A 23377-nucleotide genomic window follows, 5' to 3' on the forward strand; every position below is an offset into this window, starting at 1 on the left:
CCACCTTCCAGTCAAGAGGCTGCAGGTTCGAATCCCACCGTGGGCATGGATGTTTGTGATTGTCTGTGGAAATACTAGTGGTGGTGTTTGGCGGTAGATGGCGTTGGGTAGTTGCGGTCAGTTGGTGGATTGTGAGTGGTGGAAGCAGAGTTGTAGAGTAGATGCCCTCCCTCAATGAGTCTTTGGACTCCCTGGAAGTGACAAATAATAATAATAATACTTTGATGGTACTACATGATTAAGTTAACATTATTATTAATTTCCTATCAACAATTTTCCTCCAACTATGAGCTCTCTGATATTTTTGTATCTTAACATTTTGTACTTCTAAGACACTTCTGACTGGATCAATTCACATAGACCTTAGTCTTCCTCCGGGTCTTATTTCCTGCCATCTTGGCATCAAACCCATGTTTTGCTAACCTTTCTTCATCTAGTCTATTTAAGCAGCCATACCACCTTAGATGAGCTATTCCTTAGATATTAGCACATCTGAAAATTTGTCAAAAATCCTAAGTAAATACAACCTTACAACTGTTTACAGACCACATAAAAGAAAAAGCATCCCTTATCCGCTCCACTAAACACTTTTTTTATTCCATATGAATTTATGGAATAAAATTTCCATAAATTTATCATTTTAATTTGCCATCTTCACATAAACATTGTGCCCAAATAGCTGAAATATTTTACATGTTCTCCACTGAGAATGCAGCTGAAGTTTATGTTCCTGCTTTTTTTTTTTTTTTTGATTTGGTCTTTTTGTTGCTGATTTCCATGCCAAATTTATTACTGCTGTTGTGCAATTTAGTTAGAGAACTTGGAGACTTGCACTGGATGTGTTTAGGAGTACATCATCCATCATCAGCATAAAGCAAAGAGCCTGAGTTTGATATATCCGATTCTCTTATAAAGTTTAATGCCCCTTTCTTTCATAATGTGATCCATATACAGTAGATGATGAATAAGAGTGGAGATAATGTGTATCCTTGTCTTACTCCTGATTTTACTGATCCTAGCCATATTCCCATGATTTCGCAACTATGTATTGCAAAGTCAAAATCTGATCTTGACAATCTCTATTTGGTCCTAAAACCAGCTCGTTCTTCTCCTAGTTTCTCTTCCAAAATTTTTCTCAACTTATTTTCAAGTATTCTTTCTTTCAAAGTCACACAATGATCAGCAATCATTAAGAATAATTATGGAGATACCCTACCATGTTTAAGAACTTACTTTTTAAATTTATTTTAGCCAGAGGGCAGGCTGTGATAAACAGCTGACAAAGCAGTTATTCTAATCCCACTGTAGTTTGTGCTAATGTAGCTTGTGATCTATTGTATATACATACATTCCTGAAGATGTTTCCATAATTATTCATAATGACTCTTTTCAAATATTCTTACATAAATCTTACCTGCATCACTTAGTAGAGAAATTCCTCTATAATTCTTACATAACTGTTCCCTTTTTTTATAGATGGAAACTATGAGAGCTCTGTTCCAGTCATTGACCTTCTGACCAGGTCCTCTGAATTATGCAGTGTAACCACCGCAAAAATTTTATACCTCCATATTTAAGCATTTTTGGTCAGATATCGTGTCCTCCAGTTGCCTTTCCACATTTCAAATTTTTGATAGCTTTTTCTACCACAAATATTGATGTACTCCAATTTACGTTTCTCTCTACTACCATTCGGTCACTGCTTGTTTCATTTAACAGTCCTTCAAAGTAATTACTTCAGACATCTAGGCTATCCTTATCTTCAGTTTTCATATCATCTTTGATTCATTTTAAAGTACTCTCTGTTCCATTTCTTAGCTTTTTCAATAGTCTCCAGAACATTCTGCTATCATCCTGATATTTATTTTCTATATTCTTACCAGTCTTCCCATGACTTTTAGCTACTTTTACACATAGCTTAGCTCTCCTGCAGTCCATGCGGTTAGCCTAGTGACTTTGCGCTTTGCAACCATATGTCTGGGGAAGGAGTGTCCTAGGTTCAATTCCCGTCGGTGATGTGAGGAGCTGAAGGATCTTCCTCAGCCATAGCCAAATTAGCCGGTCTTGGGCGTGGACAGCAGGGTTTTTTCTGCCTGTTTTTCTGAGATTTTTCATCTCGCAAGCAGGCAAACCGGCCTCGTGAACACACAGGGATACAGTCAGGAATACTTAGAGGCATAGGGCTGACCATCTTATCCTCGTATTTCGGTTACGAAATTCAGGCATGTTTGGAAGGCCTGTTAAAGCCATTGGGATAAATAGCTCTCCTGCGTTTTTCTCTGTATTCTTTTAGGACATCTGTTTGACTTATTTGCTAGAAAATTTTGGTATGCTTTCTTCTTTTCAGGACTGCTTCTTTAACATCTTGTGTCCACCAGGATATTGTTATTTTTATATCATTGCAGGTACCTTCAACACACACCTCCATAGCTGAATTAATCAGCGTTTTCTTCAGACTTTGCCACTCCACGGTTTGGTTCTTGTTTTCCCAGCTGAGTCAACAGTTTACCTGTAAAAGTTTTTCCAACTTTAATTTTTAAAACTTTCTTATATACTGTTCTTTTGAATGTGATATCCATTTTTATCTGGGTTTATCACTAAGTAATGGTCACTTTTCATTTCAAATCCTCTGTATTCTCATGTATCCTGAACCAGCATGAAGATATCACTATCAACAATGACATAGTCAGTGAGGTTATTCTTGCATCTTCTCTCCATGTGAACATCTTTGTTGGAACATGGTGTTTTAATGACTAGTCCATATCCTGAGCAGAAATCCAGCAGTACTTACCATTTATTGGAGAAAGCTAATAATTCAACTTTGCTTTTGCTCTTTTCTCCAAACATTCCTGCATTCCTGATGGGATTCATTTCCTATTCTGCTGTTTAGATCTCCAACAAGGGCCATTTTTTTCCATATTCCTTATTTTGGCTACCTGTTCTAATGACTCGAAAAATTCCTCCACTTCTTCCTTAGAAGAACCTTCTGAGAGACAATAAGCACAAATAAATTTCATTGTCCATTTCCCCATTTTAAAGTAGTTTGCCCACATAACTCTACTTGAAACTTTTTTTTTAATCTCATTTGATAATTTTTTAAGGTAATTACTACAAGTATTAAGTTTTATCATCTTTAGTTTCTCTTGTAGTACTCTTTCCTCCAGTTAAAATATTTTTTTCAATAGCTTTTCATGATATTTATTTATTCTTCCAGTGACTTTTGTTTAGTTACTTTTATACATAATTTTAGCTTCTGTACATTTTTTTTTTTTTGGGGGGGTACCTATTGACTTCATTGCCAGAAAGAATTATTCATTACCACAATTTCTACTTTTCCAGGATGGCCTCTTTTACTTTTTGAGTCCATCATGGAGTTCTGATTTTATTTTTAGTCATTGTAGATAACATCACCACATACATTTATGACTAAGAGAGTAGATGCTGAAAGTAGTAGTGAATGTATGGGGATGATCAGCATAGAAATGGAATAGATCGGGATGTGAATGGGGAAATTGAGACTGAGCATATACATGTGGTAAGTGGTGATAAAGGTGGAACAAGAGAGCAAGTATGGTGGAAAAATTGCAACCAACAAATGCCAGAAGTATCAGAAATAAGGGAGATGAAATGGTTTCATTGAGTTAATTCGCCCTAAAATTGTTGGAATAAGTGAAATATGGTTGAATGAAGATGATATCCTAATGGGAATAGAAATGATAGGGTACAGCACTTTTTTGAGAGGATAGAAAGAACAAGAAGGAAGGGAGAGAGTGCTGCTGATGAAAGCAGGGTGAAATAGTGGCAGTAGTTATGAGGCACTGTGGCGTGAGGTGGAGGTTGACAGGAAGACATATTTAGTTGAATGCTGCTATAGGCCTGGGAATGTGGAGGGAGGTGATGAAGAAATGTATAAACAACTTGAATTAGTGAACATAGGAAGGGTAATAATTTTGTGCAATTTTAATTATGGCAGTATAGATTACAATGAAGAGATAGCATTTGGGAATTAGGAAAATTAAGTTCTTGAGAGACAACTATCTCAGGCAGCATGTAAAGGAGGACATGTGAGGATCGAGAGCTTTAGATCTGATCATTTCATCAGAGGATGTAATTGTGAGTGGGATTTTGCACTTTCCTCCAGTTGGTGAGTGTGATCATGAAGTGATGACCTGGGTTGTGGCTAGCCATATGTAGATTTCTGTGTGCAAAGGATATATTTGGAACTACAGGTCTGGTGATTATGACAAGCTTAGGAGACAGCTTGGAGCTATAGCATGGAATGAGGAGTTGAGATAACTAAATAAACGCTGTTTGAGAAATGATAAAGAAATGCATAACAACATCAATGTGTTAATGTATTTTGAAGATCAAAAGGCTGAATAAGGTAGGTGTAAAATGGATGAATAAGGATTAAGCATGAAATCTGGAAGATGAAACTTTGGAAGCAGACAAAAGGAATAATGGTAATAATCAATTACATGAAGAGTATAAAGAACAAGCCAGCTGAGTGACTCACTTATTAAGGACAACAAAAGTGCAGTATGAGCAGAAATTAGCAAATCGGGTGAAGAAAAACCCTAGAGAGTTTTTAGATATGTGGCAAGTAGAAGGAGGAATGATTATGGTAAGATGATTTTAATGTTTGAAAATGCAGTGCTGCTGAATACTTCAACTGCTGCAGAAGACATTGTTGAGGTATTCAGCAATCAGTTTATAAGGCTGTTTCATCCTCATTAGGGTGAAATCATGAGAAACTTAAGTGAGAGGACACAGGAGAGGATGGCTTAATTGTGGGTGAGCAGGAGGTAATTTGAGGAAATAAATAAACTTTATGTCAATGAGACGATAGAATTTGATGACTTATCAGCATGTGACATAAGGGAATGTTCCAGCGAATTGCATTCCTGTTTAATATCAGTCTTACAACAACACAGGTTCCAAGGAGGAAAAATAAGGTAAAATTGTTCCACTGCATAAAAATAGTGATAAGTCTGTGGCTGCAAATAGCCACACTTGGTTATTAGCATGGGTTTGTTAAAAGGGGATCATGTTTTATTAACTTACTTATGTACTATAAGAAGGTGACAAATGTCTAGTACAAGGTGAGAATGATATTCTTAGATGTTACAAAAACGTTGGATATACTGTCACACAACAAGCTGATATGATTGAGACATTAATCTAACAGATAAGCTTAGGCATTGATGGTTATTCATGACTTATTTTTCACGATATTAACAACACCACAAACACTTTTATTCCTTGTTGATAAAAGTGTTTGTGGTGTTGTTAATACCATGAAAAATAAGTCATGAATGATTGAGACATATAAGCTAGTCTGGGATTGTTATCAGGTTGACATGGAAGAGATTTTTTATAGAATGGGAGAGGGGTGGGGTAGAACAAGAGGCCATCCCTAGAAACTGTATAAGGAGGATGTGAGCAGAGGATTGAAGAACAAGTTCTTTACATGGATAGAGTGGTTGGTGAGTGTTTTGTGAATGTAAACACATTGAATCAATTTACGACACAGTTGGATGAGTTTTGTGTGCGAGTATGTGCCTCCCACAGTGAGATATGGGAGGCACACACCTCTGCTCTTCTGATAGTCTCCGACTCCATGGAAGTCAGATGTTAATAATAATTATCAGACTGTTTGGCTGAGTGGTTAGTATATCGGCTATCCAGACAAAAGGCTGCTGGTTTGAATCCCGCTGCAAGCATGGATGTTTGTGAGTCTGTGAAAATACTAGTGGTGGTGGTGGTCAGTAGATGGCATTGGTGTATTTGTGGTTTGTTGTAGTTGGTGGATTGAGTGGTGGAGATGTGGAAATGGAGAGCTGTAGAGCAGGTGCCCTCCCTCGATGAGTCCTTGGAGGTGTCACGTAATAATGATAATAATTAATAATAATAATTTTCGTATGATGATACAGCGGCCGTGAGTCCCTTTTATGGGAGGTACGGTACCATCTCAGTTCCCCTAAATTTTATCCGGCCGCAGAACCAGTAGCTGACAAATCAGCCCTATGGCTGGGTCAGTATTCCTGACTGCAATGTGTGTGTTCACGGGGCCGGTTTGCCTGCTTGCGGGTTGAAAAACCCACAAACAGGCAAACCGGAGACTTAATCCTATTCTGTTTAAGTGACCATATCACCCGAGATTAGCACTGCTAACACATTCCTGGGTGCTAACAATGTCAAGTTCTTTCCTGATATCGTTTTTTTTTTAATATGATATTGCCATTGAGACCATCTACTCATACCCCTAATCTTTCTCAGAACGCTTATATCTCTGGTTTGAGTCTTACAGTGGCTGCACTATGCAGTGCAGCCACTGTAAGACTTTTATACCTCCATACTTGAGCATTGATGGTCGAATATCATCTACTCCTGCTGCCTTTCCACATTTCAGGCTTTTGATGGCTTTTTCTACTTCAAGTATGAGTATGTATTCCTGACTACATGTCTGGTCAGTGTTTTTTTACCACTGTTCTGTCATCACTGCTTGTTCCATTTAGCAATTTTTCGAAGTAATTACTCCATACATCAAGGATATCTTTTTCTCCAGTTTTCATATCACCTTTGTCATCTCTAATTCCTTTTACAGCACTCTTTCCTCCATTTCTGAGCTTCTTCAATAGCCTCGAGAATATCTTGCCACCTTCTTGATATTTATTTTCTATGTTCTTAATAATGTCCTCCCATGACTTTTGTTTAGCTAGTTTTACACAGTGTTTAGCTTTCTTACATTTGTATTCTCTCAGAGCACAAGCTGACTTATTTGCCAGGAACTTTTGATATACTTTCTTCTTTTTTTTTTTTTCATTGCCTCTAACTTCCTGTGTCCACCATGAAGTTCTGATTTTTCTATCCTTACAGAAAACCTCACCACATGCTTCTCTGGCTGAATCAATCAGTGTTTTCTTCAGGGCTTGCCACTGAATCTCCAATGTTTGGTTCCTGTTCTCAAACTCTTTCATTTTTCTTCAATCATATTTGTGTATTTTAGTCTACAGTTCACATCTGTGAGCTGCTCAACTTTTATTTGCTTTAAAACTTTCTTATATGTTCTTCTTTTCAATATGAAATTCAATTAGCCTGCTCAAGACCAAATGGTGATCACTTCCAATTTCAAATCCTCTGTACACTCTGGTGTCCTGAACCAGAGAGAAAACATCACTATCAACAATAGCATAGTCAATGAGACTTTCTCATTCCTTGCCTCTTCTCTCCATGTAATTTATGCACATTTTTATGTTGGAACATTGTGTTAGTAATAACCAGCCCATGTCCTGAGTAGAAATCCAACAGGTATTTGCCATTATTATTTGCTTTGTCTTTTCTCCAAATTTTCTCAATATGTTTTTGTATGTCTGACAATCATTTCCTAGTCTGCTATATAGATCCCCAACAAGGACCAACTTTTCCGTCTTCATTGTATCAGTTGCTTTCTCTAAAGCCTCAAAAAATTCCTCCACTTCTACCTTAGTAGAACCTTCTGTGGGATCATAGGCACAAATAAGTCTCATTGTCCGGTTCCCATTCTCATGTTTGCCCATATCACTCTACTTGAGACTGCCTGCCATTCAGTTTTTGCCTTTTTTTTTTCAGTCACCCCCTCCCCATTATGTTGATGTGGTACTTATCCAATTCCTCAGCTAGCTCCATTTCTTTGCTATTCAGCCTTCTTATGTTGATAGTACCGATCTTGAACTCTTGTGATGTTGAGTTGGGATGGGTTTTAGGATTTGTTCCAGTAGCTGACTTTTCGTTGTTTGTCCTGGTTCCTGGCAAAAACACTGGAGTCCTTGTGTAAACGACACCCCAGCCGGCATGAACTTCTGTCATGTTGTACCATTATTTTTTATTTTGGTTTAAGCCAATAAGAATACAGTTTGGTCCGCTAAATCCCAAATTGCCAGCCCATCCTTGTTTGTTCTTTATCCAGAAAGATACCTAACAGGGTGCACCATGAGAAGGTGAGAATTGGTCATTAGGTCACAGGCCCTGATCGCATTCCTTTAAAGGCTATGTGGAGGTCTCCTCTCAGTTATATAGCTTTGACCCTTAAGCACCCCCCTTATGTCTACTTATATATTAGATATACATGACTTTTGCATTACTTCAACCTTGGTGTCTCTCCTGGTTCTATTTCCCACTGATGAGAACTCAAAGGCTGAAACTAGTCTGGGTAGTGATTCTTTCCATTATTCATTGCATTATACACCTCATAAAGGGGGGGGGGGGTGCTTTGCAATATGGGATAAATGCATACTAAGACAAGTGATATGAATTCATTAGTCTCTATATACAAGTAGCTCAGACATGAATATATTTCACGTGCAAAACTTTGTTTTGCTTCCTTGGATAAAGAATTAAAACCAAGTATAAAATAAGTATCTTTAACATATACATTTTATGTGACTTCTGCCTATGAAAGCTAACCTATTGTAAATTAGTGCCTTAGGTGGACTAAAGATTTTTTTTATTTTTTGTGAACTCTTTTCTAGAGATAAAAATTTTCAACCCAATTCAAATTTTATATAATTTTATTTTTTGACATAATTTGGAAACCCTGCTCTAAGAGATTCGGTTCAGAATCTTTCAAGCCTCCAATAAGCAGGTACTTCTTTCATGCAAGTTCATGTACTAGTACACAAACCAGCTTTTCTCTTTTCTGTTTTTTTTTCTCTTTTTTTTCCATAATTTCCTTTATTTTATTAAAACTGATGCCTTCAGTCTTACCCATATGCACAGTTATCTTTGCATTTAGTGTTGGATGCCATAGTTACTCCTTTCTTTTCATAATCACTGTTGTTTTAAAAAAATAATCTTATAGTTATTATATGTGGAGTATTTTACCTCTTTGCTTTCTTTTTCTTTGTAACACCAGTATACACATGGTATTTCTGTAATGTCTGTACAATATGTAGACATGGTATACTCTGATAGCACATCTTTCCATTGATGCTTCTTATGTTAATAAAGCCTTATTTCAGTTTTGTTGATTGTTATCATTTGGATAAAATATCATTTTATATAAGCAATTAGTCACTTATTTGAGCCTTCACTAGATGATATAAATGAAACTTTGTTGAAACTATTATGGATCTCTGAGTTATTCATAATTTATGGGTTTAGTTACTGTCACTCAGATAAGAATTGTTTTGTTTTCTGTTTTTTTGTGTTGCTTTAATTAACCACAGATATGAGAAGTATATCTGGAACTTTAGTCAAAGACTCCATTTTATTAAGACCATCATACTTAGATTTGACTTATTTAACAATATCGTGCTAATTCCAAAAATGTTGTATGTGGTAAAGAAGGAAAATTTTCCTTCTTTACCTTACTTTCAACAGAACATCTTCCAATAGCAGACTTTAATTAGAATGCCTACTATACTTATGTTTATTGTTCTGCTTTAATTAACTACAGATATGAGAAGTATATCTGGAACTTTAGTCAAAGACTCCATTTTATTAAGACCATCATACTTGGATTTGACTTATTTAGCAATATTGAAAGTTTATTTTTCACTTGGTTAGACTATAATAAATTTAGTTTAATCCTTTATCCAAGTGTGAGCAAACAAAGTTTGCACCTGAAAATATCTTCAGGACTGAAGTAAGGTAGTACAACACCAGACAACTCGCAGCAAAGGCGGATCAAGCTCTCAACTCCTTGTCTCGGTATCTCCCATAATGCACAGCACATCTCCTTGAAGACGTATACTGCTATGCATTTGGGGGGGGGGGGGCACTACCCATACCGGTTTCGACCTTTATTGAGGTCTCATCAGTGGGAGCCAGGCCCAGAGTGGAGATACAAAGTCAGAAGCAATAGGAGAGGTCATCCTTACCTATAGGAGTTGCCAAAAGGTGTGCCACCTTATTATTAAATTACTCTGGATTTAGAGAAAGATGTTGAAAGTTTATTTTTCACTTGGTTAGACTATAATAAATTTAGTTTAATCCTTTATCCACGTGTGAGCAAACAAAGTTTGCACGTGAAAATATCTTCAGGACTGAGATAAGGTAGTACAACTTGTCTGCAAGGAGATGCGCTGTGCATTATGGGAGATACTGAAACAAGGAGTTGAGAGCTTGATCCACCTTCGCTGCTAGTTGTCCGGTGTTGTACTACCTTACCTCAGTTCTGAAGATATTTTCATGTGCAAACTTTGTTTGCTCACACTTGGATAAAGGATTAAACTAAATTTATTATATTTAGCAATATCTTGTTAACTTTCAGTTTCTGAAGATGTTGTATGTGGTAAAGAAGGAAAATTTTCCTTCTTTACCTTACTTTCAACAGAATATCTTCCAATAGCAGACTTTAATTAGAATGCTTACTATACTTATGTTTATTACACTTATTTCATAGATAAATTAATATCGCTCCAATTGAAATCAAATCTGATTTGATTTCTGATTCTGAAAAGTTTTCTCTGAATCCAGCAAACTTATTTTCCTAACTGAAAATACTGCTGTTTTCTAACCAGGTTTGCTAAATGCTATTACCTAAACTTATCTCAGGTATTTTACTCAATCTCAGTACCAACATCAGTACCTTCCATAAGATTCATTTCTTATTTCTTCAAGTTGCTCTTCCTTCCTTATGAAGCATCCATTTTTAACTATCTGCAGTTATCATATACTGTGAAATTTAATTTTTTATATAAGTTATTATTATAATACATCCATTATTAAGTGATTCAAAGTACTAGGTTCAACTATAAGCATGCATCATTTGACTGATATCAGATTGATACTAGGTTCAGCTCTGAATATGAATCATTTGGCTGATATTAGATTGATATTAGACTTCCTCTCACTAAGCATTAACAAAACTATTGACCTTTATATACAGTGTGTCCCCAAAAGAATTTTTTTTTTTTTTATTGAAGTCTGCAAAGTAAATAGAACTAAAATAAGTGAAGATGCAAGTTTAATCCTAAACACTGGTAAACTTATACATGTTGTCCATCATTTACTGTGATCAACCTAATTCTCTGTTCAAATTCTTCAATGGTGTGTTCCATTACAGGTGAGGAGATGATTCTGATGGCTTCCTAAATTTATTGCTTCATTTCTGCAAGGTTTCTTGGTTTGTTATGATAAACAGTAGACTTAACATAAGCCCATAGATTAAAAAAAAAAAAAGAACAATAATAAAAATCTGAAGTTGTTAAAATATAGAGATTGAGCAGGCCATTTTATAAGCCCCTCCCTACTCCAATCCATTGTTCTTGAAATGTGGTGAAATTAAATGCTTAGTTTTGAAGTAAAGAATTAAGTTTTTGTAAACAGTTATGATGTATCGAAAACTTACATCTTTACTTGTTGTTTTAATTTACATTCAGGACTTTCATATTAAAAAAATATTAATATTTCTTTTTGGAGCATTCTTTTAGGAACATTCCATAAACAGCATATCAGTGACATTGTTTGAAAGTATTTTTTATATCAATAGTTAATTGTAGCCTGTAATTTTGTTGTTTTATATATGTGTTAATTATTAAAATTATATGACTACTTCAGCATCATCAAATTCCTGATAGGGTCTACAGGATACATGATTAAATTTTCATTATTTGCTAGTTTTCCTGTCAACGGTTTTCTTTCAATTTAATTTGTTATGTCAGGTCTCCAACATAGTCCCATTTACTTGCTGCATCAATCCAGCTAGAGCTCGATCGTTCTCTGAATCTTTTTCTTACCATCTTGGCTGAAAGCACATTTTGCTAGCTTTACCTCTCCCATTCTGTTTAGACCATATGGTTGCATGGTCACATGTTCCTTTCTAATGTCTTCAGTTTTAATATTCTGCCATTAATTAATATCTTTTCACTTTCCTAATTCTTTTCTGAACTCATATATCTGTGGTCTTTGAGATTGTCTGTTTTATTTCTAACCCAACTCTCCGATTCATAAATTAAAATTTGTTTGTACACTGCCTTTTATATTGCTATTTACTTTAGTGTTTTGACTAATTTCTGTCTTATTCCATGTAATTTTTTCATCTGGCTTGCCACATACCAGCTTTGCTTATTCTGTTATTTCCAGATTTAATTACAATCTTTCACTAAAAATTATACCTAATTGAATTATACAAGGTAAAGTCTTTAACTTGTTCTCTAAGGTTCTCTGCCTTTTTCATAGTTTTTTTTTTCTCTTTTTATTGTTGATTTTTATACCAAGCATCTTATAGCAGTTATTCATTTCAGTTGGTCTTTATACTGAATTTATTTAGGGGGGTACAATATTAATTATATTATCACAAATACTTATTTAGCAAATAATTACTCTAAAAACTATCATCAAATGTGTGCTTTTGTGGAATTTTTATGCTTGTGTAAAGTGACATGTGGACATCATGATAACACTGCTGTATCATGCAGAGTTCATTTAAAGGGTGATATAAATAAATATAATTCAAAATGCTGTGATTTATATAAATATATGATAGCATTTTAAAGAATGATAATGTGCACATGATGATAATAACTGTGACATCAAGATGAATCTAGCAAACTGATCTTATTTTGCAGATAGTGATTTTAATTACACTCTTGTATCGAGAATATTCATTTTGATTTGAGCAAAATAATAAAAATAAATAAATACAGTCATACTGACTTGCGCAAATCCGGAGTTATACAGTTTCTTATATGTACGTATTCTCGTCCCACTTCACGCCTCACCACTAGTCGTATCTTTCAGGCACCAACCGCATTCGCCAGTGTCGCACATGCTGTGAACAAGCACTGACGTGTTTCGTGCGGTCTCCATTCATACACGATTTTTATAGTCTACAAACCTTGCGAGTGTTTAATGTTATGTTCTTGATAAAAATTTTATCACATAAAATATAATAATATCATCCAAAAGAAGCAAGTCTGATTCTTCTACAGCTTTTGGAAACAAAACTCAACATTATTAAAGATTTTGAAGCCGGAATGAAAATTTGTGAGCTAGCAAAGAAGTTCGATCTACAGGAATCCACAGTAAGAACAATCATAAAAGAAAGGTTTACAGATTTTGGAGGACATAGATTCTAACGAGGAACGAATTGTAGCCACAAGGCAATGAATAAAAAAATCATTAGCTTGCTATGAAGAAATTTTGCGTGACAAGAAAAAGACATTATGCTGTCAGACGAATCTATTAGATTTTATGAAACCATCGACATCGAAATAACTTTCTTTTTTTTTATGTACGAAAAACTACAATTATGATTATATTTCTTAAAAAATATAGGTGTTTTTGTAAACCTTTGGTCCCAATTGTATGTTTGTATATATAAATTACATGCAAAATTATACCCTGAGTTACGCGAATTCGATTTGCGCGCTTTTTGTTGGTCCCACCTACCACGTAACTTCGGGGTTTTACTGTATTTTTAATTACCAGCTTCTGATTCCTGGTTTTATTTTAGGTAATGGGGAATTAAATATTTGAATAATATCATACTATTGCAATACAAAATGTGCAAAATGTCCACCAAAATGAACAAGAATATTCATTTTGGTGGATTTAATGATTAGTTTAAACAATACCAGTTTTGATGTGTGTATACATACGTCCATAATTTCATGGATGCAAAATGCCCATTGAAGTCAATATAACCTTTGGATATTATAGAAATAATATAGATACAAAGTGTATATTTTTGATATATTTTATCCATTTGGCCTTTTGAATGGTTAATCATATTCAGTTTCTATATTTTTATTTTTTTTAGCCAGTACCACAAAATCAAGGTGTTTTTCCAGTCGAACTGCTAAGAAATGCAGGCACTGCAGAGACTTCAAATATTTTGCTTGTTCCATCAATCTTGCAACACTTTATCCATGAAAAGCATGATTATACTGCCAAGTAGGATTTTCCAATTTCTCTTTAATATTTTTTTCTCTTTTATAACAGTGTAATATAAGTTAAAATATGGTTATAAAAACATTTTAGAATTTTTAGAAATTTGTTAAATCAGTTTTTTTATCTCATGTGTATGAATTTCATATCATAGTTTATATAAAATCAAATATTTTAACTAGCTAAATCAAGCTAAACTATCTCTAAAAAGAAATACAGTGAACTCTGTGTTATCCAAATATCTTAGGAAATGGCATCTTCAGATGTTAATTTTTTTTTTTTTTTTTTTTTTTTAAACACCAAATGTCCCTGGAATGCCACTTTCCTCCTGCAATGTACTAGTGTGTGTGCTAAAGTGGCAGAGGTGTCAAATATGTGAATTTTGTCATCATAATAATAGTGTGCTTGGTCATATCATGAATTTCATTAGTGGTGGTTGGGGGAGAAAGGAAGGGGGAACTGTGAGCTTATACTTCATACAGAAAAATGAAATGATTGACAGAAAAAAAAAAGAAAACACTTTGGCTGTACTTTCGTTTGGAATATTATTATTATTATTATTACCCCAAGACCTCATGGAGTCAAAGACTCATCTGGGAGGTCCTTTTATCTCACACACAGCTCATCATACCGTGCCTTGAACACATTCAAACACCTTGCAGACACCACACTCTCAGGCAAGGCATTCCAATCATTTACAACTCTGCACGAAAAAAAACCTGCCTCTCACTCTCCTACTCACACCCTCTTTATACAGTTTCCAGAGATGACCTCTGGTTCTCCCACTATTTTCTGTAGAATTTCTCTAGCATTGATCCTATAGCAACCCCTTACCAACTTGTAGGTCTCTATCATATCTCCCCTCTTCCTCCTGTCCACCAGACTCTCCAAATTACATCTTCTCAATCTTTCCTCATGCTCGAACATTCCAGAAGTCAGAACTACCTTAGTCAATCGCCTTTGGACCCTTTCCAACACCTCTTCATCATTCTGAAAACCAGGTCACCAAATCTGGGCACAATAGTCCATGTGTGGCCTAATCAAAGCCTTATACAACGGAAGAAGTTGTATAAGGTCCTCCTCATCCTCAATCTCAATAGGAGAGGAAAGATTAGCAAAACAAGTGTTCTCTGCTAGGTTGGCGGCAAAACAACCCAGAGGAAGACCAAGATATAATTGGATTGATACAGTAAAAAGTGTCTTAGAAGATAGAAATATAAGACCTGATAATATTGGAGTCTTATATTTGGAGGAAAATTGTAGATATTAGGTTAGTAATGACTTTATTTTTTTAGTTTCATATAGCACTATCATATCCTGTACACCCCCTGAGGGTATATATCAGAAATTTGATCGTGAATAAATGTGTATGGAATTAAAATTTTTTTTTCAATATGTATCCAGTCCATTTCCACATCTTATTTTGCTGGTGATACTTTTTTTTTTTTTGCACTGGCTGTTTATATTAACTCATTATTTTTTTATGTGTTATGGCCAAAATATTTCTAATATTTTATGCACATACTTTGAAAGCTGATAGGGGTAATGCTACTGTTATCATGAATCAAGAGGATTACAACAACAACAAAAAAATACTTACCAGATCATAGATTGAGACCTCCACTAATGCTTAAAAGAAAAAAGTTTGTAAATTACTGAAAAAAGTTACTTCTTGGCCCAAAGAAATCATTAACGAATTAAAACTTGTTCATGTTAAATCACTCTGTATTTATGGGGTTCCTAAAATCCATATACCCAATAATCCCCATATTCCGTAGTTGAGAGTATAGACACTCCAACTGCTCAACAGTTAGCTAAGTCAAGCACAAATAAACAAAATCACGTACTTAAAAATTCAGCCATAATGGCTAGTTTTGATGTTACTTCCTTAGTTGCTAATATACAACTAACAGATACTCTTAGTTTAATAAAGTCTATCCCCCACCCCAATATCTTTCAATTATTCAAATTTACTATGTATCCAAGATTTTAATGATATTAAAGTCTACTCCCCCTTTAATTAACTTGGACATGGAACAAACACTTTGAGAACAAAGTACAGTCATACCCCGACTTACGCAAATCTGGAGCTTCGCAGTTTCTTATATCTACATATTCCCGTCATGCCTCACCACTAGTCGTATCTTTCCAGCGCCGTCCACATTCGCCAGTGTCACACATGCTGTGAACAAGCACTGACGTGTTTCACGCGGTCTCCATTCATACACGATTTTTATAGTGTGCAAACCTTGCGATTGTTTAATGTTATGTCCTTGATAAAAATTTTATCACATCATCATCATCAAATTCCTGCCATGTACCCTCAAGGGGTGTACAGGATATGACAGTACTACATGAAAAATTTACATCATTACTAACTTCCTATCTACAATTTTCCTCCAAATCAGTCTGTTACTTGTCAAGACTCCAACATTATCATATCTTATATTTCTATTGTCTAAGGCACTTTGTACCGTATCAATCCACCTATATCTTGTTCTTCTTCTGGGTCGTTTTCCTGCCAAACTGGCAGAGAACACTTGTTTTGCTAATCTTTCCTCTCCCATTCTATTTAAGTGACCAACCACCTGAGATTAGCTCTGCTAACGCATTCCTGGATGCTCACAATGTCAAGTTTTTTCCTAATATCCTCATTTTTAATATGATATTGCCATTGATGCCATCTGTTCACGCCTCTAATCTTTCTCAGGACTCTCATATCTGCTGTCTCTAGTCTTTGGTCAAGTGCTTTACTTCTGACCCAGCTCTCAGATCCATAAGTTAAAACTGGTTTGAACACTGTCTTGTAATCAGCTAATTTAGTGTTCCGACTAATTACTCTCTTATTCCATATGAATTTATTCAATTGACTTCCCACCATACCAGCTTTGCTGATTCTATTGTCTATTTCTATATTTAATTTACCATCTTCAGTAAAAATCGTGCCTAAGTAACTAAAATGTTTTACTTGTTCCACAGGTTCTCCATTCACAACACAGTTGACATTTTCAATGATTCTGCCTATTTTCATTGTCTTTGTCTTTTTATTGCTGACCTTCATACCATATCTATTACAACAGCTATTCAATTTAGTCAGAGAATCTTGCAGACTTGTAGTGGATTTATTTAGAAGTATAACATCATCCGCATAAAGCAAAGAGCTGACATTAACATCTCCAATTTTGATATCAGGTTTAATACCACTTTCCTTCATAATGTGATCCATATAGATAATGAATAACAGAGGGGATAATGTACATTCCTTGTCTCACACCAGATTTAACATTAAACCATCTTCCTGTACTTCCTTCAATTCTAACTACTGACTTACAACTCAAATAAAGACTAAGATATAATGCCCCATTGACACCATATAACTGCAGCATATTGAATAGCTTCTCTCTTGGCACCTTGTATATGCCTTTTCCAAATCGACAAAACTTAAATACAGATGTTTGTTATATTCCCATGCTTTCTCGACTATTTGTCGTAAAGTGAAGATCTGATCCTGACAGCCTCTATTTGGCCTGAATCCAGCTTGTTCTTCATCAAGCTTTTCTTCCACAATTCTTCTCAACCGTTTCTCAAGTATACTTGCATAGATCTTGCCAGGAACACTCATAGGGAAATACCTCTGTAATTCTCACATTCAGTTTTATTTCCCTTTTTATATGTGGGTACTATGAGAGCTCTACTCCAATCATCGGGAATTCATCCCTCACTCCAGGCTTTCTGAACTATGCAGTGCAGCCACTGTAAGACTTTTATACCCATACTTCAGCATTTCTGGTCGAATATCATCTATTCCTGCTGCCTTTCCACATTTCAAGCCTTTGATGGCTTTTTCTACTTCAAGTATGGATATGTATTCCTGACTGCATGCCTGGTCAGTGTTTTTTATCACTGTGCTGTCATCACTGCTTGTTTCATTTAGCAGTTTTTCAAAGTAATTACTCCATACTTCAAGGATATCTTTTTCTCCCATTTTCATGTCACCTTTATCATCTCTAACTCCTTTTACAGCACTCTTTCCTCCATTCCTAAGCTTCTTCAACAACCTCCAGAATATTTTGCCACCTTCTTGATATTTATTTTCTATATTCTTGCCAAAGTCCTCCCATGACTTTTGTTTAGCTAGTTTTACACACTGTTTAGCTTTCTTACATTTGTCTCTGTATTCTCTAAGAGCACAAGCTGACTTATTTGCCAGGAACTTTTGATATGCTTTCTTCTTTTCCTTCACTGCCTCTTTAACTTCCTGTGTCCACCATGGAGTTCTAATTTTTCTATCCTTGCAGACAACCTCACCATATGCCTCCTGAATCAATCAGGGTTTTCTTCAAGGCTTGCCACTGAATCTCCAAGGTTTGATTCCTGTTCTCAAACTCTTTCATTATTTCTTCAATAATCTTTGTGTATTTTAGTCTACAGTTCATATTTGAGAGCTGATCAACATTTATTCGCTTTAAAACTTTCTTACATGTTTTGTTTTCAATATGAAATCCAATTTTATCCTGCTCAAGGCCAAATGGTTATCACTTCCAATTTCAAATCCTCTGTACACTCTGGTGTCCTGCACCAGGGAGAAAACATCACTATTAACAGTAACATAGTCAATGAGACTTTTCTTATTCATTGCCTCTTCTCTCCATGTGAATTTGTGCACATTTTTATTTTGGAACATGGTGTTAGTAATAGCCAGTCCATGTCCTGAGCAGAAATCCAACAGGTATTTGCCATTATTATTTGCTTTGCTCTTTGCTCCAAATTTTCCCAGTATATTTTGTATGTCTCACAATCATTTCCTAGTCTGCTATATAGATCCCCAACAAGGACCAACTTTTCCTTTTTCATTGTGTCAGTTGCTTTCTCTAAAGCCTCAAAAAATTTCTCCACTTCTACCTTAGTAGAACCTTCTGTGGAACCATAGGCACAAATAAGTCTCATTGTCCAGTTCCCCATTCTCATATTTGCCCACATTACTCTACTTGAGACTGGCTGCCATTCAAGAAGATTAGCCTTGTATTTTGTGTTTAATACTATGGCTACGCCTTCTTTTCCTTGATTGTCATTGCCTGAATATAACATTTTGTATTTATTGCTTAAAGGATCTCACCAGTTTTTGTCTTTTTTATTTCAGTCACCCCTATTATGTTGATCTTGTACTTATCTAATTCCTCAGCTAGCTCCATTTCTTTTCCATTCAGGCTTCTTATGTTGATAGTACTGATCTTTAACTCTGGTGATGTTGAGTTGGGGTGTGTTTTCAGATTTGATCCCCAAAGTCTTCCCATGGTTTTTTTTGTATGTTTGTTTAGGTAGTTTTACACATCACTTGCTTTGTTTATATTTTTCTCTGGATTTTATAAAAGCACAAGCTCACTTGCTTGCCAGGAACTTTTGATATACTCTCTCCTTTTCCCTGACTGCCTTGTTAACTCCTGAGTCCATCACGGAGTTCTGATTTTCCTTCCTTTCAGATAACTTTACCACATGCCTCTCTGGCTGAATCAATGATTTCTTCAGGGTTTGCCATTGAATCTGCAAAGTTTAGTTCTTGTTTTCAAACTCTTTCATTTTTTCTTGAATGATGTTTGTATATTTGAGTCTACAGTTTTCCTTTGAAAGTTTCTCGACTTTGATTCTTTTTAGAACTTTCTCATAAACTTTTCTTTTTAATATGATATTCAATTTTATTCTCTTCAAAACCAAATGGTAAACACCTCCTATTTGAAACACTCTGAATATTCTTGTATCCTGAACTATAAAGATTTCACTATCAACAATAACATCGTTGATGGGACTTGTTATTTCTTGTATCTTCTCTCCATGTAAATTTATGCATATCCTTATGTTAGAACATGGTGTTAGCAATAACAGAAATTCATCAGGTACTTACCATTATTATTAGCTTTGCTATTTTCGAAAGCATTTCTATATGACTAGTAATCATTTTCCACTCTGCTGTTTACATCTCCAACAAGGTCCAACTTTTCCTTTTCTTTGTTCAGCTTCCATATCTAATACCTTTAAAAAATTCCTCCACTTCTTCCTTGGTAGAGTCTTCTGTGGGCCCATAGGCATAACTCATTGTCCAATTCTCCATTCTGATCTTTGTTCACATCACTCTACTCAATATTGCCTGTCATTTAAGAAATTTATTCTCATTTTTGTTTTGTTTAAATGTTTTTTTTAAAATTTTTCTGTTAGTTCCCCCCCCCCCCCCGATACTTTTTTATGTCTATAGATGTCGAGATAAATCTGGATACGAAGCTCTAAAACCCATTGAATAACATGGATAAGAAGTGCAATTTGGTGTCACTATTTCATCCACATTGGCCGGTAGGGAGGTTAATGATGCATATCTTCAGCTCACTTGAGTTCATAGTTATTCTAGCAAGACTTTTGACTGTTTGCCCTAATTCCTTGAATTAAAACAGTATTAACCAGGTGAATACTCTAGCAACATGCCATTTGATCTTTTGCCATCATATTTGTGATTTAAGGTAATACCGAAACTTTGAACAGCTAAGTTCAAGATTGTCATCCCATCCTGATTCATTCAATGAGGTAGATACCTAGAAACAAGGCAATGAGAAGATGAGTTTTGGATTAGACTCTTCAGTCAGTTCTTTGTATTCCTTGCCAGTTATTTAAAGGTTTGTTGCACATAATCTATTTTTGACTTTTAAGTCCTCTCTGAGTTGAGATAACTGGAAAAAAAAATTGCTTTAGTGTTAATTACACTGTTTTGATATTAATCATCTTGCATGTAGTATACAACAAAGAGAAACATACTCTCTGAGCCATTCTTATTTGTTGTGTCTACATTTGTGAGTAAACACCATATCTCCATGATTCTGTCAGTATTAATTTCCAAATTTATCATTTTGGTATTGGCTGTAATGGTGCCAAATATGCTGTATAACTAAATTCATTCATTTCAGGGTCACTCACTGAGTGGGGAGAGAATAACATATAAATACAAGATTTGTTAATATACACTGGCTGAAGAAGGAGTATGGTATTTTATATTATTCTATACTTTTCCATTGCATGAAGAAATTTCGCACTGCAAGTTTTCTAGTCCACATATGAGTTATCTTCACACCAGAAAAAAAAAAAAAAGAGAGAGAGAGAGAGAGATTTAGTGGATTAAAATAATGAAGGCTCTTAATGGCTTGACTGTTAATATCAAGAAATCTATCTGTGTCATTTGATGGATGTTCCATTATAATAATGTAAACATATAATAGAATGGGATGTTTTTAAATAGCATCTTAAGAACATCTAAAAAACTTGTTTGCCATTTAGCATAAATATGAATAGGATTTTCAACAAATTTCATCTAATGAGTCGTAGATTTCATCTGCTGGTTGATACAGAAGACACTAATTAAAATATTGCCAGCTAAGTTTGGCATAAATACCTGTTCAATATATTTTTCCAATCCATTGATCTGTATTCCAGTTCTTAACCTAAAAGGAAATGTCAGTATGCTTCTTGTGACAGACACATTGATTTCATTCTCAAAACCTCAGCAGTCTAAAATGTTGATGGATCTGATGTTAAGGCCACCACAAGATAGTGTATGCCAAATTTCATGGTGTTCATTCTGTCTACAGTAACTAAATCTTCTGCCTACACCTTCATGTTGAATGTTACTGGATATATCCTATTAATGCACTCCTGAATAGAAAATATTCAGGAGTGCATTTGCACAAAATGTATGCAGGTGTTGAAATGAGGGTTCCACACACATCAGAAGAAAGGCCACAGTTCTGTTGTTCTAAGTACCACCTAGCGGTGATGATTTTTATTGCCTGATGAAAATACTTTGCTAATTGGAGGTTAGAAGTGGCCAAAAACTGTGTGTTTGAGCTCCAGAGCAAAGGTCCTATTTATTTCTTCCTCACTTTTTTCAGCATGCAATATGAGTGATGTTTTCAGAGCGATGTTAGACATCGTGGAGAAATGTCTTTATTTTTTAAGGTATAGTGTTAAAACAGCTACTCCACAGACTGGCTACTAGATAGCATACTGAACAGAATCTAATGGTAATACTTGAAGAAGCTTCTTAGTCAGCTAGCAAATCTTGCTGCTATTATTCTGCTTGGTATACTGGGAAAAAGTCCGAGTTGCAGCATGTTGAAAGCAGTGCCTAGACTATGATATGCAGTTGTTGGGTTGTTTGGAATTAAGGCTGAAGCAACCGAGGATAGAGGGTCAGAGGATGTATTATGACTGCTAACTGCATGTATATTCTTCTGACCAGTGGTTTGAAAAATCTGAGTTTTCCATAGGGAAAACTCTGTCACTTCTATGTGAGACCAGTTAACTAACCTTATGATTAAAAGTTCTTATAAAGGTTCCTCATATCCTATATAGGATTTCAACCCAGCTCTTTCCAAAGAGCATTGTCAGTGCCATGGGAGCTGTGCAGGATCTCACAAGGAATCAGGTGAAATTTCTTTCCATCTGTGGCTTTGTAAAGAATCAGTTTCATTATATTCAAACAGACCTGATTGCTTAGCTGCTAATCATTTAGCCAAGTGGTTAATGTATCCACTCTTCAACCAATAGACTGCAGATTTGAATTCCACTGTGGGTATGGATGTTGTTTGTTATTATCTTTAGATCAGAGATGAATGTTATTGCCTTGTGCATGATCCTCACTTATTGGACATTTATTTTCTAACTTCACACTGAAACAGTGCTACCATATGTAGGACCAAAAGAGGCCTAGGTATTATCCTGTGCTATCCAACTCCAGATGACCTAGGGATTCTAGAAGCCATTTTCTGATAAGTTTTCCATGCCACCAGTGTGCTCTGCAAGGTACACAAAGAGAGTATCTTAAAATCAGCCCAAGAGAGTCCAAAGCTTAGTAAGTCTCTATAACTTTGCTAACACATACACCTTTAAAAGATGCAGTTGCAGAGGTAAATTTTAGTAAGATGTGATGTTCTGTATGAAGCAGCTGTACCAAGTCTTGGTTTCAGTGTAGTAGACAGCTTTCTCATGATGGAGGGTAGCGAGTTGTCGCCCAGCATCCACAACTTGTACGTCAATAAAAACTATATTCAGAGTTAATATATGTCTATTGGTGTTTATTTATGTTATCTTTATACTTGAAAATGCCACAGTTAGGATTAGGTGAAATATTAGATTAATTTTTTTTTTAACCTGTTATGTTAAGCTATCAATTCTTATTAACATGCATAACCAACATATAAGCACATCTGTGAGATCCATGGAATCGAAGTAGCAAAAAGAAAAAAAAAAGAAGTGGGGTGTGGATTGAAGCTTCTGAAGTTTGCACTATCTGGCATAGTAAATTGACCTCAACAGATGCCACAATGCTAACATCATACCTACCTATGTGTTAAAGCAAAAAAGAAAGCATTAAGAATACATAGTAAAGCTTTGCTCCAGACTGAATACGATTAAAATTAGAATGGCAAAGTGAACTTAGTTCAGGGTGAAAGAGAAAATAATGGACCAC

The 23377-nt window shown here is 35.3% G+C and overlaps 1 protein-coding gene across 3 annotated transcripts in view; it reads left to right on the forward strand.

Moving 5' to 3' along the window:
- LOC150103763 (cellular tumor antigen p53-like) overlaps positions 1–23377 on the forward strand; it is a 357156-nt gene that overhangs the window by 195621 nt on the left and 138158 nt on the right. For all 3 annotated transcript variants that reach the window (XM_090396534.1, XM_090396535.1, XM_090396533.1), the window contains one exon: positions 13745–13878. In XM_090396534.1, coding sequence (XP_090252660.1) covers positions 13745–13878 — 134 coding nt within the window. The remainder of the gene's footprint in view (positions 1–13744; positions 13879–23377) is intronic.

This window comes from Typopeltis vanoorti, chromosome 8 (genome assembly GCF_054136105.1).
Source record: "Typopeltis vanoorti isolate ZY-2024b chromosome 8, IOZ_Tvanoo_1.0, whole genome shotgun sequence".
In the NCBI taxonomy this organism is placed as follows: domain Eukaryota; kingdom Metazoa; phylum Arthropoda; class Arachnida; order Uropygi; family Thelyphonidae; genus Typopeltis; species Typopeltis vanoorti.